The sequence below is a fragment of the Periplaneta americana genome, chromosome 3 (genome assembly GCF_040183065.1).
Source record: "Periplaneta americana isolate PAMFEO1 chromosome 3, P.americana_PAMFEO1_priV1, whole genome shotgun sequence".
In the NCBI taxonomy this organism is placed as follows: Eukaryota; Metazoa; Arthropoda; class Insecta; order Blattodea; family Blattidae; genus Periplaneta; species Periplaneta americana.
The window spans coordinates 59,622,835-59,640,166 of NC_091119.1; the positions used below are offsets into that span (position 1 = coordinate 59,622,835).

General features: G+C 34.0%; 1 protein-coding gene across 6 annotated transcripts in view; it reads left to right on the top strand.

Annotated features, from left to right (window-relative positions):
• The window catches only part of pds5 (cohesin associated factor B pds5), a 121,227-nt gene that overhangs the window by 68,221 nt on the left and 35,674 nt on the right, over positions 1 to 17,332 (top strand). For all 6 annotated transcript variants that reach the window (XM_069820576.1, XM_069820579.1, XM_069820575.1 and 3 more), the window contains exons 16-18: positions 4,988 to 5,095; positions 9,253 to 9,386; positions 14,950 to 15,073. In XM_069820576.1, coding sequence (XP_069676677.1) covers positions 4,988 to 5,095; positions 9,253 to 9,386; positions 14,950 to 15,073 — 366 coding nt within the window. The remainder of the gene's footprint in view (positions 1 to 4,987; positions 5,096 to 9,252; positions 9,387 to 14,949; positions 15,074 to 17,332) is intronic.

The window sequence follows — 17,332 nt, forward strand, 5'->3', positions numbered from 1 at the left end:
AAAATTTTTATGTGTATTTATATATGTCATATCTACAATATGATGCAAGATCACTCCTCTACCTTTGATAGATTGTCTGTTAAAAAATAAATTCGTTTAAAAAATGGTCAAATATCAGTATTTTCTTCTAACAAAATAAAAAAAATATATTATTTATTAAGGAATGTAGTTGAAAGTGCGTGATATTGTAAATATGAGTTTCAGCAATGAAATAAAAGAGAGAGAACATGAAAAAGTTGACAAGTTTATGAGTTATGAGGGAAACGATTTATCACTGCACAGTGAACTGCCACCATTTTTAATTTTGAAATATATATATATATATATATATATATATATATATATATATATATATATATATATATATAATTTTTTTTTAAATCGTAAAAATATTTTTTTCATATAGCAGAAGGTCAGTGTTTTACACATACCAGTTTTCATTATTGTACAAGATACAGTAATGGAGGAAAAAAATGTTGAATATTTCCATAACTTTTACTGCTGTAAGCTGTACTAGCCCTTTAAGTGATATAGTATGCTTCTGTGAGAAAGTGCCGCTAATTCTAACCCATGCAGCAAATGTTTGAGTTTAAGTATATTGTTATACATTTTAATGTTGCTAGGTTGCTTCAGAATTTTTCTGAGTATATCTCTGGTTTGTCTGTTTAGCCAGTCTTCTGTCCATTGTTTAACTGTCAAATTACAGACCTTATTTATTGTTCTGCCGAGTGATAATCTGAGATGTGGGTTAGAAAAAAATGTTGATGCAATTTTTGCTAGGTATTTCATCTGCTATTTTGTTGTCATACAGTGCCATTTTATCTAGTAGGCCACAGGATAGGGCAGCAGTTTCACATTCCCATTTTCATTTTTAAAAAACCTGAGTTTAGTTCGGATAAATGTGGTTCTAGTGTATATGAATTTTAACATTTTCACTTTGTACATGTACAATACTATTTTAGGGACATAGTCTTTATAACAATAACATAAAACTATGTACGTTTGTCAATATAACATAATACTATATGTATTTGTCAATGCAATCAAGTAGTCTACTATTACACACTCAAAAAATCCTAATATTTTACTTTGCACTTTTTTCTACCTTCTCAGTTTCTCTACTTCAACTTTGTATCTATGATGAAAAACACTTTTCCAGCATTTTACATTTGATAATGGTTCCTCAGTGTTATAACAGCTTCCATTTCTGCCCTGTTGATTGGCACAGGAAACTTCACCATCCTCTCTTGCTTCATAATTTTCCTCCATGTAAATCATTGGATGATCTGAAACATCATCAATGTTTCCAACTTCAGATGTTATAATTGTAGTGATGGGATGTGATTGAAGACTTGTGATTTTGTTGCTGTGATGGGTTTGTCACTGGTTCTGACTGTGACTGCAGTTCCAAAATCACAGCTCCGAGAAATCGCATTTTCTGTCCGTTATGTGACTCACTATGACTGATGTACATATACTCGTATATGTAGCAGCTCTGGTGTCCAGACAACTGCAAGTTCAAGATTAACTTGAATGACAATAACTAGAATCTAATTAATTTTCGTCCCACTCAAAAGGAAAAGGGTTAACGTTGGCAACTCTCTGATACTGAAGCTATGCACTATATATTCTTCCACGAATGATTCAGTTGATTTGCTTAATCATTGATAAATATTCTTGGACGAATATACATGTCCACACATCACGATAACAGCTCAGAAAATCTTTTGTTTTCAGTATACACGCTGCGGTAATCACTATTGTTGATATAAGACATGTCCCCGGTATATCAGTTCAATTCACAGAAGATTGATAAACATAAACATTTTTCGGCTCGGATGAGAAACATGGATATTCCTCGTTGTTTGTTCAGAGATAGGTAGATGGCAGTGATACTGAGTTCTAGATGACTTGGAAATCTACAGACAGGAAAGAGAGTCCCATAATCCCAAAGAATCATCTGAACATAAAAATCACACTGTGACAAATCATTATTATCTATCACAGTGGTTTTTTCGGACTTCTGATGGCAAAACACTGATACACCCCACCTGTAATAATTGTAGAAGTGTCAACTTTTGGATTGTCCATAATTATTAAGAAGTTATGGCCAAAGGGAAAATTATTATGGATAAATAATATCTTGGAACGATTGTTCGTAATTATTACAGGTTTGCACTCTCCCCCTCCCTCTCCCCATTATTACGGAATTACAATCAAAGGGGAAAAAAAACTAATTTACTCTGCAGATGGAAAAAAGAGAAAATATGTCAAATAGAAAACGAGAGAAAATATGTCAAATAGAAAACAAGAGAAAATGTCAACACTGCTTGCTTCTAGTTCTAAGTACAACATGTGGTAGCAATGCTTTTGACATCATCTGCTACAGTTGCTTGTATTAAAGCAGGAAGCAGATTAATCTGTAGTGTTACGCTGTCAGTATGTGGTGTGGTTTGTGAAATTGTGAACAAGACGAGTGAATTCGGCACTTTATGTTCTGCTTTTATATGTTACATGTGTATGTGACTGTTATTTCCAGTGATTGATTGTCTGAAATGTGTGTAAGTTCACAAACTGCACCCACTAGTAAGAAGACAGCAGCATTACGAAAATATCGAAATGGTTACACAAAGGGATGTTCATGTTACTTGACATATTAATGAAAAACGTGTGTGCTCATGTGATTTTTCTGGAGCTCATTGTGGCCGAAATGACTGTAGAAGACACATTGATTCAAAGAAGTATAAAACATATGGACAAGAGGAATTGAATAACAAGCCTATTTCGTCATTCTTTGTTAATAATGATGAGGATGAATTTCTTGTGCATGCAGAAGTTGCAGATATTTTTCAGAGAAGAAAAAGTTTATATTCATCATCTCTTTAATATTTTATTCAGAGATACCCAAATTTGCTGAAGGAAAGTGAATATGACAAACTTGAAGAGTTTGCAAATTACCAATTTTATAATTTTCCTGAAAATATTGTAAATAGATCTAGAATAGATATAAATTGGGACAAAATTGCTGATCTTAGAACTGAAAGTGGGTAAGTAAAATATAAAAAATTAGCAAGTATTTGCTGTATTGAGTGTGCCTCTTTTAAGTTCTCAGTGTTCTGAGAAAGAATCAAATAGAATTCAGGCCTACATTAAGCACATCAACATTGGAATTGCTTTTGATCTAGAAAATCAAGATGTTGCAAGGAGAAGTAGGCTATATTTCAAAAAGACATTTGCAGAAAAGCAGCTATTTGATGCAAAACATTGAGACTCTCGGAAGAAAATATGGAGAAGATAATTGTATCACAATGCTAGTTAGTTTCCAATGACTGGATCTTGACTTAACGTCATCTTTCTTCCTGCTCCCCAGTAGAGACTTAAACTGGTCCTTTGATTTTTGTTTTTCTCTGTTTAGTTCTATGCATGTTAGGAGATGGGCGGTGTTCATTATGGATTTTAATCTTTGCAGAGTGGACAGCTTTCAGAGTTTAATATGTTGATGTGATGTGGGTGGTATGCCAAGCAATCTTGTCCCATGTGGAGTCTAAATCTTGCTGTTGCTTCTTTTGTTGGTAGTCCATTCCATCTCTGTTGATTTTGATCCACTTCTTCTCATGATACTCTGCTTTTGTTTTTGTGATGTATTGGCTCTCTAGTTCTGACTTCATTATTTGGTTTAAGTTATGCAATGGTGCTGTTTTGCTGGGTTGTTGGAAAATTTTGTTCCTTTTTTGCAAGTTGATCTGCCATATCGTGTCCATACAGTCTTACATGTGAGGGGATCCATTGTAGAGTAATTATTTTCTGTTGTGTCTGTAGGATTCGAAGAAGTGTTCAACTTTCTGCTATTGCTTTGTTTTTGAGGTTTTTGTTTGATGCTCTTGCTTCAATGTTATTTCAAGTAAATGTTGCACAAAAAAAAAATGAAAGAAAAATTATTTATAAATGATTGATAAATTGGCACTTACTAGTGTTAATTATTAAAGCACGTGTGGCTTACAGCTGTTTCGGTGTATACACCATCGTCAGAGCCTACTGGATCATAGCGTCATCTTGATATCACTACCTGTTGTAAGGGTGTGTTTGTGTGTGCAGTGATATCAAGATGACGCTATGATCCAGTAGGCTCTAATGATGGTGTAAGCCACACGTGCTTTAATAATTAACACTAGTAAGTGCCAATTTATCAATCTTTTGTAATAAAGTGTTAAAAGTAGTGTATGCAAGATTCAAGATGGATATTTATAAATTTTAATATAATAAATACTAGTACTATTTCGCATATTATATTAATCAATTTAATCTTTAAGAGAATATTTGGATAATTGAAAGAGAATATTTTGATGAATATTTGGCATGTTTTTAAAATATAATAAAATTCTCATTCCTAGTAATAATTAATAAGATACATACAATGTACTATAAACTTTTGTGAAATACAATTTTTCTGATTTGTATTGATAAAAAGATTCAGTTGTAAATTATTTCTTCTTACTTCTGTAAAATAAACTATTAACTCATTTCAGGACTTTGTGCCAATATTAGAAGTTTCTGATGGCTACTGTTTTCACAACAAATAGATAGGCCGTGTGAATGGTAGAATTACAAGTTCCCTGCCATCCTTTAATTAAATAATGGCAGCTTTGGCCAGTTTCTGTCACTTCATACCACTAGAATTTTTACAAAATTAGACAAGACCAATTAATTACTATTCACCTAACAAATAGAGCATTCCAGTAAGCTTTTAATGTTTTGATAGGGCAGAGTGAGTGTTACATACAAATTGTAGAAAGTGATGGAGACGGAAGAATTTCAGTTAGCAGGAGATGGTAATTTAGAGGTGACATTGCTGCCACAGAGCTCAGGAATGGTTGGACAGACTGTACATGTTGTACATGATATTTTTCACTCAAGAATCCTGTTGTATTTGCATCACGACATTGTGATATGTTACGTGTATCATGTGTTTACTTGATTGCTTTTGCAGATTGTAAAAGAATTGCTGGTAAAAGAATCAGCAATGAGTTCCGAACTTTTATGTGGTGATGTGGAGTGGTGCAGAGAAGACGAATTGCCTGAGGAAACGCGATGTAAGGTGAGGAATTGGGCTAATTGTTTTGAATCAGTCTGTATACATAAGGTGGAGCATTTTCGAGAGATCATTTTAAAACTTAAATACAAGTTCACACATTGGCCATTTGTTTCATTTTACAACATTATTTTATAAAATAGTACATCTTTCAGATGTACGCCATTTTTAGTCATACATTGCATCATTCAGTTGCAAAGAGAGCCCAGAACTCTGGAAATAAGTTCTGTAATGATACGTGCTACTTCCTCTTGTGTTTTTTCCTTAAATTCTTCAGCATTTCTCAGTGTGTTAGGGAAGACTTTTTCTTTCACATAGCCTCACAGGAAGTAATTGACTGCTGTCAAGTCCATTGATCATGGTGAACATACACTACATTGAAATTAAAAGTGATGCACGCAGAAAAATTGACATGTATAGGCTGTGACCCTATTCTATCGGACCTCAAGTTCTCCAGTGGATACTGATACCACTACAGTTCAGAAATAAGGATGCAGTTATTATTTGTGCATAAAGTTCTCCATTCACGCTGGTTGTTTGGTCAGAGAAGTATGGTCTAATAACACCCATTGCATACACATCTCACCAGCCTGAATTCTTTTTACTGCACACAGGCCTTTCGTGGATTTACTGCTGCCCAGTATCTAAATTTTTGTTTGTTTACAAAAGCTTCTTCCAAATGAAAGATGACCTTGCCAGTTATCACAAGCAATTTGATGAAATTGAGATTTTTCTCCATGAATGCCAGCTATAACGGCTAAGGGGATCATTGTGCTAACCACACGATACCTTCATTCTGGTTGGATGATCGTCCACCTCTGCTTCGACATGTGGGCGTGAGGCCAGCAGCCGGCTGGTCAGTCTAGGCCCTTCACAGGCTGTAGCACCACGGATTATTATTATACAATAGAGGTTGGCAACACTTTAAGTGTACCTGTTTGGCAGGCTGGCTCAGCTGTTGAACAAACTGAATTTTATTTTGATGGAAGTAGAAATCTATGTAGATTCAAGATCCTATACAGGCCTCTTGGTGAGATTTTTAGTGTATGACCATGTAACTGTGCTGAACGCTTTGAGATTTGTTACATTATAACTTATGCCTGTTACAATGTTTTGAGGTTTTTTTTTTTTTTTACATATTGTGTTGCTTGATGGAATGTTTGTTCAGCCTGTTTGACCACCAAACTGCCACCTAAAGGCCCACTGAATTGATATAATTGAATTGGTTTTTGTAAACTCATTGGCACGAAACACACATTGTAACTTTTGCCATTTGTGAATGACTGATGAAATCCACTCTCTGCAGGTCTGTTTCATGCTATCCTATGTATAACACAGTGTGACGATTTAAAAACAACTTGAAGTCTTCATTTCACGCCTGGAAAATATGAAAAATAGTAAAGGATTAAAATGCATAAAACAATATTTCATGTCAGGAAATGTCAAAATTCCACACAATTTGGTATCACTGAATTTTGCAGTAAAGTACAATGACAACTTAAGTTCGCGATATCTCATAGAGTTTTGTAATGATTGGAGATGGTAGATTTTCGCAGTCACAATACATGCAAAATGTGCCCAACTGCTGTCAGAATACGTAATTTTATAATTCAAAGCATATTAAATACATTATTGTAGTTTTTAAATCTGCAATAAAATGCGAAATTGAGTACAAAATGTGAAATGTGTGTGTTTCTGCAAAAAAAAAAAAAAAAAAAAAAAAAAGTAAAATTACATTTTTTGAAATTAAGACATTTGTATCTTTTTGTTAAAAAAATCGTTAGGTCTTTTAATATGTAAATGAACAGTGCCTCGTCAGATCAGTTTCTTTCATTCATTAATTCATGATGTTCTGCCCAAGAACAGTTCTTTCACTATAAACTCTGCATTCTCCAAGCTTTCCTATTTTCTGCCTTCCTCCTAGTCTCTGCATGTGGTCAATGTATCAATGCCATAAATCCTAAAAAAAAAAAAAAGTGTTGGCTACTGAGACAAGAATTTCATATTTTATTCTCGTAGGCTCAAACAGTTTATGTGGTTGTAATTATTTTCACTTAAATGCAAATGCAATGCAATGCAAATAAAATTTCCACTTTCTGCTCTTGCAGCTATTCAGTCCATCTGATCACCTACCAATAGCGTGGATGCAGAATATTTTTAACAAGTTCATGTTAAACTTTCAAAGAGTGTCTTTAAATGAAATAAAACGATTTTTGTCTTGAATACTGATTTGATTTTAAATGTATGTCAGCTTATCTTATGTTAGCAGGTCCATAGTTTTTCGAATGTTTCTTAATGTTGAATATTTCACTGTAATTTTATATGTTCCTTCACTTATTTATTACTTTTAAGGATTTTATTTGGAAAATGTAGAAAATGCGCTTGTTAATACATTGATGGCATTGAATTTCTACCACAAAACTTTCCATAAAAATAATGTTCCATCTCAAAACGCAACAAAATGCTAAACTCTAACATTAAAAATGCTGTAAAATGCTAAATTTGGTTTTTGAAGTGCTAAATTTTTTATTTCAAGTTTTCTAAAATCTACCATCTTTAGTAATGATCAGTCTTCAGTCATACACTTATCACATCTTTAACACCAACATTGTTACCACTATCATCTTTACCATAATTGCTTTGTAGTGATATGTATGATAAATCAATGGAACATGTTGAATGAATTATTAATTACTGGTTACTGTGTTCGTTGTTGCTAATTAATTAGAGAAAGTTTTGCAAACTGAGATGAGACTAAGACTGCATTAGTCACCAAGTGCAGATAATAAAACATGACGTATTAACACAGAATAACGGACATGTTAAACATTTTTTAATTTCCTTGTCTAGGAAATGTCAATAATTTGAAAACTTGTCAGTAGCTTACTATATGGAAGCTTCGAAATACTTGAATTTTATCTCTGTATAAAAACAGTCTTCAATTCTGTAATATGTAATATGCTAGTAACATTACTTACTGGCTTTTAAGGAACCCGGAGGTTCATTGCCGCCCTCACATAAGCCCGCCATTGGTTCCTATCCTGTGCAAGATTAATCCAGTCTCTATCAACATATCCCATCTCCCTCAAATCCATTTTAATATTATCTTCCCATCTACGTCTCGCCCTTCCCAAAGGTCTTTTTCCCTCCGGCCTCCCAACTAACACTCTATATGGATTTCTGAATTTGCTCATACGTGCTACATGACCTGCCCATCTCAAACGTCAGGATTTAATGTTCCTAATTATGTCAGGTGAAGAATACAATGCATGCAGTTCTGTGTTTAACTTCCTCCATTCTCCTGTAACTTCATCCCTCTTAGCCCCAAATATTTTCCTAAGCACCTTATTCTCAAACATCTTTAACCTATGTTCCTCTCTCAAAGTGAGAGTCCAAGTTTCACAACCATATAGAAAACCGGTAATATAACTGTTTTATAAATTCTAACTTTCAGATTTTTTGACAACAACCCGTTCAATTTCAAACCCTTTCTGTTATCCTGGACTTTCCTAATAAAAAATTATCTACCAGTTATTCTCATACAAATGATAGTGGGACTGATCAGTTTTACCCAGAATATATAGTCTAGTGTTAAAATAACACTTGTCACATTTGTAAGGGGACCATCTATTGTCAGCATATCATTACTTAATTTATTTCGAACACAGATAAATCCACCTCATTTTGAGACTTTTATGATGTTCAGCATGGTTCGTGATTTTTTTGTTTTTGCACCATATCACAAATGCAAAACATCTAATGACTAGCTCCTTTATCAGGGATATGAGCATACATGCAGAATGGCTCTTGGTAGCAGATCCACAAGTGAGGTTCCTCTTTTTCTGATACTGAAGACACTATGTAGTGTCAAAATGTTGGATGTTACAGTATCTATGACATAGTGCAAAACTCCAAAAATCTCGCCACACCGTACTTAAAATCAAATTTATTTTCCCCCTGGATTTCATTGTAAATGGTAAGATGATAATTGATAAAAAGCCACTATGTCGATATGTGGAAAAAAATTGGTTAATTATGATGTAATGATGACGCAGAGAGTTCAAAATAATATTTTGTTTAAATTATGCTTGTATCATTCTTACTTCGTTTTACAAAATGTTTGCAGTGAAAGTATCATGAAATTGACTTCTGTGTGTTTTCAGCTTGAAGGACTGAAGACGATGGCAAGATGGCTCCTTGGTCTAAAAGCTGATGAGCTCTCAGCGCAGAAGACATTTAGGATGTTGAATGCATTTATAGTAAATCGAGGAGACTTGCTACAGCAAGGAAAACTGAGGTTTGTTATAGTTAGGAGACTGTAAAGAATGAAATAATTACGTCTCTCTCGCTGTGTTTTGTTTTTTCGTATCAGTAAGGCAGTAAAGACTAAAATATACACTTTGATTTTTCTGAGAAATGCAGATTTAATGTATTCACAAATGGTATTGTATACACAATACATCTTCATAATCTTTTAAAGTAACACTTATTACATCGTTATTTAATGAAAATTTGTAATTTCAACTTAACAACGATTCATTTTAACAACCTTTTAACTTAAAATGAATAAGGTTATGCATTATCTTGCTTTGACACTCGTGTAATTAATTTCCTACAAAACCAGTTTACATTGTTAAGTTCCCTTTTGTTGAGTGCAGTGCATTCTCCAAATGTTTCATTCAATATTCCTTAAAAGAAAAGAAGAAAAGTTTAATTCAAGATTGTTCTGGGTTTGGAAGCTGCTACAAAAGCTATAGCATTAATCGATGATGAATGCAACTTCTGTTATGTCGTGAATATGCTCAGAACATCACCTATGAGTATGCATTTCCTTTCAAAGACGATCTTGATGAGGTTGCTCAAGGTCTACATCGGTCAGAGATGATGGATTTTTAATTAAGGAGTGTTGAGAGATTGTCATGTGACAGCAATAGAAGCCAGAAATCATCTGGAGGAGGTATGTAATGTCATTATCAGTGAATAGGCAGCGAGTAGAAGACTTCATGAAGCAGACCTGTCCCCTCAAGAAGACCATTTAGTAACCTTCACTTGTCACATCAGTATCAGAGAGCCTGTCTACAGTTTACTCAAGAACATAAGAATTGAGGAGATGATGAATCGAGGTTCAGCATCAGATCACCAGATACAAGGGAAAGGATGTGGAGAAAATATGGGGAGCATTGTGTTGCCTGCACTTTCTCACCAAGAATAGACTATGGAGGAAGTTCCACTATGGTATGGAGAGACATCAGCTCTTGTGCTTGTACTGAACTGGTGGTAGTTGAAAATGGGACATTAAATGCATTTCAATATGTTGAAGAGGTTCTTCTTCAACATCTCATTCATTTTACCAGTTACATTGGCAATAATTTTGTTTTAATGGTCCACACCTGTGGAGTAACGGTCAGCGCGTCTGGCCGCGAAACCAGGTGGCCCGGGTTCGAATCCCGGTCGGGGCAAGTTACCTGGTTGAGGTTTTTTCCGGGGTTTTCCCTCAACCCAATACGAGCAAATGCTGGGTAACTTTCGGTGCTGGACCCCGGACTCATTTCACCGGCATTATCACCTTCATATCATTCAGACGCTAAATAACCTAGATGTTGATACAGCGTCGTAAAATAACCCAATAAAATAAAAATTGTTTTAATGCATGACTATGCTCGACCTCACACTGCCTGATACATGTCGCAGTTCCTAGAGGAGATGAGAATCGTCACCAAACTGGCCAGCGTTAAGTCCTGACTTCAATTCTATCAAGCATGTGTGGGAAATGCTCGGACATCTGTCAACAGATTTTTCACATCTTGGCTGAGATGTGGGCAGCTCTTCTGAAAGAATGGGACTTGATTCAACAAAATGACATGAACACCCTGATTGCCAGCATGACTAATAGGATGCAAGCTGTTACTTATGCGGCAACATCTGTTACTGAGTGTCCAGAATTGTGTTCAAATGGTTATGAGTTTAATTAATGGCCAGGGGTGTGTCAAAGTGGCTGCATAGGAAGTTAATTGCACCAGCAGCACGTCTTCCATTTATTCGTAGTTTTGTCGTGTTTTTGTTTTTTTTGTGTTAAAATTAAATTACATTTTCACTAAACAGTTATATAATAACTGATATAAAGATATGTTGCACGTACAACATTCTCTTTGCTCAGCAGTGCATATTTTAAATTTTAAAAGAGTAAGAGAGACAGTTTATTTCATAGAACCTAGCTCATTTCTCAGAAAGACTGTGTTCTTACAATCTACTTAGCTAGCGTAATGTGTACTGTTTTTGTCGAAATTCAATACTTCAATATTTACACATTTGTTCAGATGCTAAATAACCAAAGATGTTGATACAGCTTCGTAAAATAACCTACTAAAATAAAAAAAATACACATTTGTTTTTAACCATAATAAGTTTTTTTTTTTTTGACATGGATAGCTGGGTTACTAACTGAAAAGTCCCAAGGTTCAGGCCCAGATGGTGGCAGGATTTTTATCGTTGCCAAAACTTCACTCATCTCCTATCAAATTGAGTATCAGGACTTTCCCAGGCATAAAAGTCAGTCAGAGCATAGTGCCAACCACACTCAAACTAATGTTAAGATTAAGAAAGTATGCAGCTCTACCTCCATGCCCTCCAAACGAGCACCTTCATTGTGTACAAAATAGGTATCTATAATTTTTAAATATTCAAATTGTCTAGTAACATTACAGTAAATGAATTAAAAGATATTTTAAATATTTTTTTCAAAGATAACACAATAAGTGTACAACATTGGCTTATTGGGGAGAGTTTCAGTCTAATCTCACTTCTAAGTTTATGTTGGCACATGTAGCTACTTTCAGAGTTGTACTGTTCACACATTCCGGAACATGATTTGAGCAGTATTTTGTACTGCAGCACTACAGAAGTAGTGACGTGTGACCATACCTTAAGTATCATGTAATTCATTCCACATCAAATCTTACAAATTTTCGCAAAATTTGACGTAAATTCTTCGATTTGTTTTAAATTTTTGTGTGTGTTTAATTTAAACAGGCACATTATTTTATCATATTTTTCCAATTAATTTCATGAGTACAGAGTATCAAATTATTACAAAAATAATACACTTTAAAGCCATGTATCTTCGTTCCTTGTACTGAACCTCATTTTAAAACTCATGAAGTGAACAATTAAACAGATGTCAGAAAAATTTTAATATTAAATCGGTATTGTTTTAACCAAATATATTTTTAAATTATACAAATTCACATAAACTCAGTGACAGAGAATTTTATATATATATATATATATATATATATATATATATATATATATATATATATATAATTAAAATCTTAAATTGTTTTCTATAATTGTGCCAAAAATCAGAGTTAGTATCAAATTACTACAGCATCAATAAAATAACTTACTAATGTGCACTGTGTAAGTACGGGCACTGGAGCAGACAGTGTGTATTATCACTCACTGATACAGTTGCGAGGAAGTGAACATAGAGCACACTTTCAGTTTTACTGTCACACAATACTATTTAAATACAAAATACTACACTTACATTTTCTCGCATTTTCCTTTACTAGCAAAAGAATTTCGCATGACAACAGCTGAGATGAGTGATACAAGGCTAACACAGCGTAAATTCCAACATACTAGAAATAGGCCTTCCAAATCTTAAGCATCATTGCCTCTTCCTTTTAGAACTACAGGAAAATACTGTGTTCATGAGACACATCACTAAGCTTATGTTTGAGGGTTGAGGTGAAAGTTGGAAGCAGTCTTCAGTCTTATTATGTGTTCTAATTTCTGAGGCAGTGTTAAAGCAGGAAGAGAACTGTGGCAATGGCAATTTTGTTGTCTTTGCAAAAGAAGGGGAACTGTAAGAACATGTTTGTGCATAATTTAATGAATTGTACGCAGTATAGTATAGTAAAATTTCTTGATTCAATATGAAAAACTTATCAGATTACCAGGAAACAATTGGCATTCATACAGTCCTCTCTGTAGATTGAAAACTCAAAAAAGTTTTATATCCATTGTTCAAGAATTAAAACAGAAAATCAATATCCCGAATTTAAAAGAAAACTTAAAATTCAACCAAACCCTTTAACTCTATTAAATATAGAATATAATCTAAATTTAACAGAAGAAATGCTGAAATCAGAAGTAAACACTGAAATAATGAAACAATTGTCTTTAGAGACAATTAATATTAGGTACCCTCCACAAAACTGGCTTCATTTATACACCAACAGATCCTTGATCTCCAGAGAACAAGGTGCCGGTGCAGGTGTTACGTGTGTCTCTTCTCACTTTATAGATCTCTTGGATATGGAACAACAAGTTTTGATGGAGAAATCATTGCAATAAGTGAAAGTGTCAGGAATCTTCTATGCCACATCAATAAATTTAAGAATGCAGTTATATTGTCAGACTCCAAAGCAGCTATTCTATCAATAGTCTCTAAACACACACCTTCATCTCAAACAGCAGAAATAACTAAAATGCTCTCTCAATTAATATCACTCAATAAAAGAATTGTATTCCAATGGATACCATCCCATTGTGGAATCCTGGGAAACGAGAATGCAGATGCTTTAGCAAAGAAGGGCAGCACTGCTACTTACAGATCTGTTACTAAATCTATGTATTACACTGTGAAAAGATTTATTAAATCTACATACTTAAACTTCAACAAACAAAATTTGATAATACAATCTCAAGGGAAAAAATGGAACTCTCTGCATCATAATCCACAGTTGATTCCCGATTTACCACGAAAATCGTCTGTAGCACCATTTAGATTGGCAACAGACCATGACTGTTTGGCCAAACACCTGCATAGAATTGGAATATATCAGTCCCCTAACTGCCCACTGTGCAACTTAAACCAAGAAATGGATTCGGAACACCTCAAAATCTGTGCTTCAGTGGCTGGCCATGATAATATCTTTGAAAAATATTGGAGTGCAAGAGGTGAAATGACTTTATTGTCAAACACCTGGCATTAGAAAACAACAACATAGTAAAATTTCTTTTATATGTTTCGCATTTATGCATTTTTCATGCTTATTTATTTTTTCTGAGGTCCTGGCAGAATTCCCATATCTTCTATGTTAATTTATTTCGGTATACATTTTTCACACTTATATGATGGTATTTTATACCCCAGGATATAGAAAGCTTTATTTATACGTTTTAAATAAATTTTCTTATTATTTTTGCTGTGAAAGTGTAAGGGCATGGTTTATTCCTTAAGAGGAAACGAAAGCAAATAGTCTAAAATAATTGATTATTTTTTTGTAAAATAATCACATGTTATTAAATGAAGATCACATGGGACGAACAGACATATACTGTTCATTTAGTCAATTTCGTAAAATTTTGTAGATTGGAGTTGGAAATGTAATATATCAGCCCACTTTGGCTCTAAGCATCTAAGATTTCCTACAAATAATCTTACATTCTCCAAGAATATGTGTTATAAATTTGAGTACTGTATTATATACCAAAAAAAAAAAATGGTTTAACTATGAAGTTCTAAATTTCTCTTGTGAAAATTTTACTAAATTACTCAACTCATTCTTTCCATATAGTCTTCAAATGCTAATTCAGATGTTATTAAAAGGAATTTTAGTTACAAGTTTCCGTCACGTGTTTTTTTCTTCAGAACTCCTGAAATGTATAAATGAAGTTTTAATACTTTTATTTCAGTGTAAATGTGTTAAAAGTATCTATAATTTAATAATACTGTTTCGTGTATGATGTTTCTTACTAGAAAGCATTATGACATTTCTTAGGAGAAAGTAGTTTTATTAGGTGTGTAAAACTTACAGATATTAATAATATTTGTGTCTTGGTTATTGCAGTAAAGCAGAGATGGCATGGCTTCGATTAGGAGCTGGCTGTGCAATGCTTAAAATCTGTGAGCAGAAAGGGGTTGGTGATCAGTTCAACGCAGAGCAGTTCTACCATTTGTCTCTTCTGATGACTGTAAGATCATTGTAAATTCTGTTATTTTGTGTATTTTCTATTCTTAGAAAAGGAGGGGGAAATTAGGGAAGAAAAATAAATGACATTAACAGTGTTAAAGATCAGCACTTATTGAGCTTATTTCTGAATGTATTTTGAATAAAAAGTATATAGGAAGTTTAGAATAATTGACACTTATTTTCCATTTTGGCTAGTACATTGTAGCTTGTCTGGCTTATATGGCCTTATCAAACATAGTCATATCAGGCATGGTATTCATTACGATTATCTAATTGACATATGTATATATGAAGCCACGTGTGATTCATGGAAACAGAAATTGAATTTTCTTTAATCTGCTGTGAATGTTTTTTTATTGCAGTAACAACAAACTCTTTGGCAACATAAAAACTTACTATTCATAAAACATTAACTATTCTTTTGTGCTATGTAAAAATGGAATAGTAATATGCAGTCTTTTTATAAACTAAGGTTATTGGCCCTTTGGTCTGATTACCTGTTGAGATTTTTCCAAGGTTTTCCCCAACCATAAAGCAAATGCCAGGTAATCTTTTGGCGAATCCTCAGGCCTCACCTCATCTCACTACATCTCGCCAAAATATTGTAAAAAATTGCAAAATTGTAATTGTGATCTTGTAAAATTTTGACTTGTCCCACATCTTAAAGCTTCATTGCTAATGTAAGATCTATGAAATATAATAAATGAAATGAAAAACAAGAAATATTGTGCAACTTCAAAATAGTAAGCTTCACAATTGTAAACATATGTCATTTATGGAATAGTGTCTTTGCAAGTGTTTATTTTAGTGTTGTATATCTTATAGAGTTAACACAGTTACTACTTTTTCTCTTAGTACCATAATTATTGAGAATACTATTATTACTAGAACCACTACTATCAGATTACCACTGCCACCATCACTATTACTACTACTGGTACCACTTCCACCACTACATACCCACTATTATCACCACTGCCACCAAAACCACCACATTGCTATCACTACTAGTATTAGTACTACTACCACTATTGCCACTACTACTACTGCTATAACTACTACCACCACTGTTACTACTGTTAGTGCTACTTCCACCACTACTGTTACCACTATTATCGCCACTGCCATCCTACCACATTACCATTACCACTACTAGTATTACTGCTGCTGCTGCCACCACCATCACCACTACCACCACCAGTATTACTACTACTAGTACCATTTCTACCACTAGTTACCACTATTATCACCACTGCCATCACCATCACACCACTATTACAACTGCAGTAAAATGCCTTGTATTCTGCACCCAAATAACTGGTAATACCAAAACAACGGCACTTCTGGCTGGGCCAAAAAAAAAGTCATTCATGCGAAAGGGAAGAGTCAGACGAAGATCTGAGTGGTTTTCATGGATCGCACATGCCGCATATTGTGTTTACTCTTTATATTGTTCACGTGTGAAAGCATAGAAAAAACCCCGTTATGTCCCTGGAGTATACTGAGTAGCATCGGTAAGCTGTCACTTGGACAATGTGCAGAGATGATATCTTTAAATTTATCACTTGAACTCACCCGTTTTGAAGGGATGTTGGATGAGTCTAAATAAGAAAGTGTGAAATTCTCTGTTCCTATAGTGCGCAAAAATTTCATTCGAGTGATAGATAGTATCATGGTTATTACCGCTAAGCACTGCTGTTGGACAATAGATTCCACGAAACACAAGCAAAATATTTTTACGCTCAAATCATCGATCGTTACTTCGTCTTCATATTTGCGACATTGGCTACACTGCTTTTCACGCCACATGACTCACATGACAACCATTTAAAATTGTCATAAGATTACGAAAACTTGTATTTATTTTTACGCTATTATTATGTATTACTGTATTGCAATAATTACGAACTGATTAATGTACATTACCGTATTCAGTACTAAAAATAAACATTGTACTTATTTCAAAACTTTATTTTTAAATGTCTGTATGAAAATTACTAAATTTCAATATGGAAAAAGATGTTTGTACAGTACAGTGTGTCTTTACATAACCTATAAATGTATTTTCCAATTATCCGGCAAAATCAGTTATCTGTCACTGGCTTTGTCTCACAGTTGCCACATACGAGGAATTATATTACTACTACTACTACTACTACTACTACTACTACTACTACTACTACTGCTGCTGCTGCTGCCACCATCACCACTCCCCTCCCTCTCACACCCCCCACCACCACCACACCACCACCACTACTAC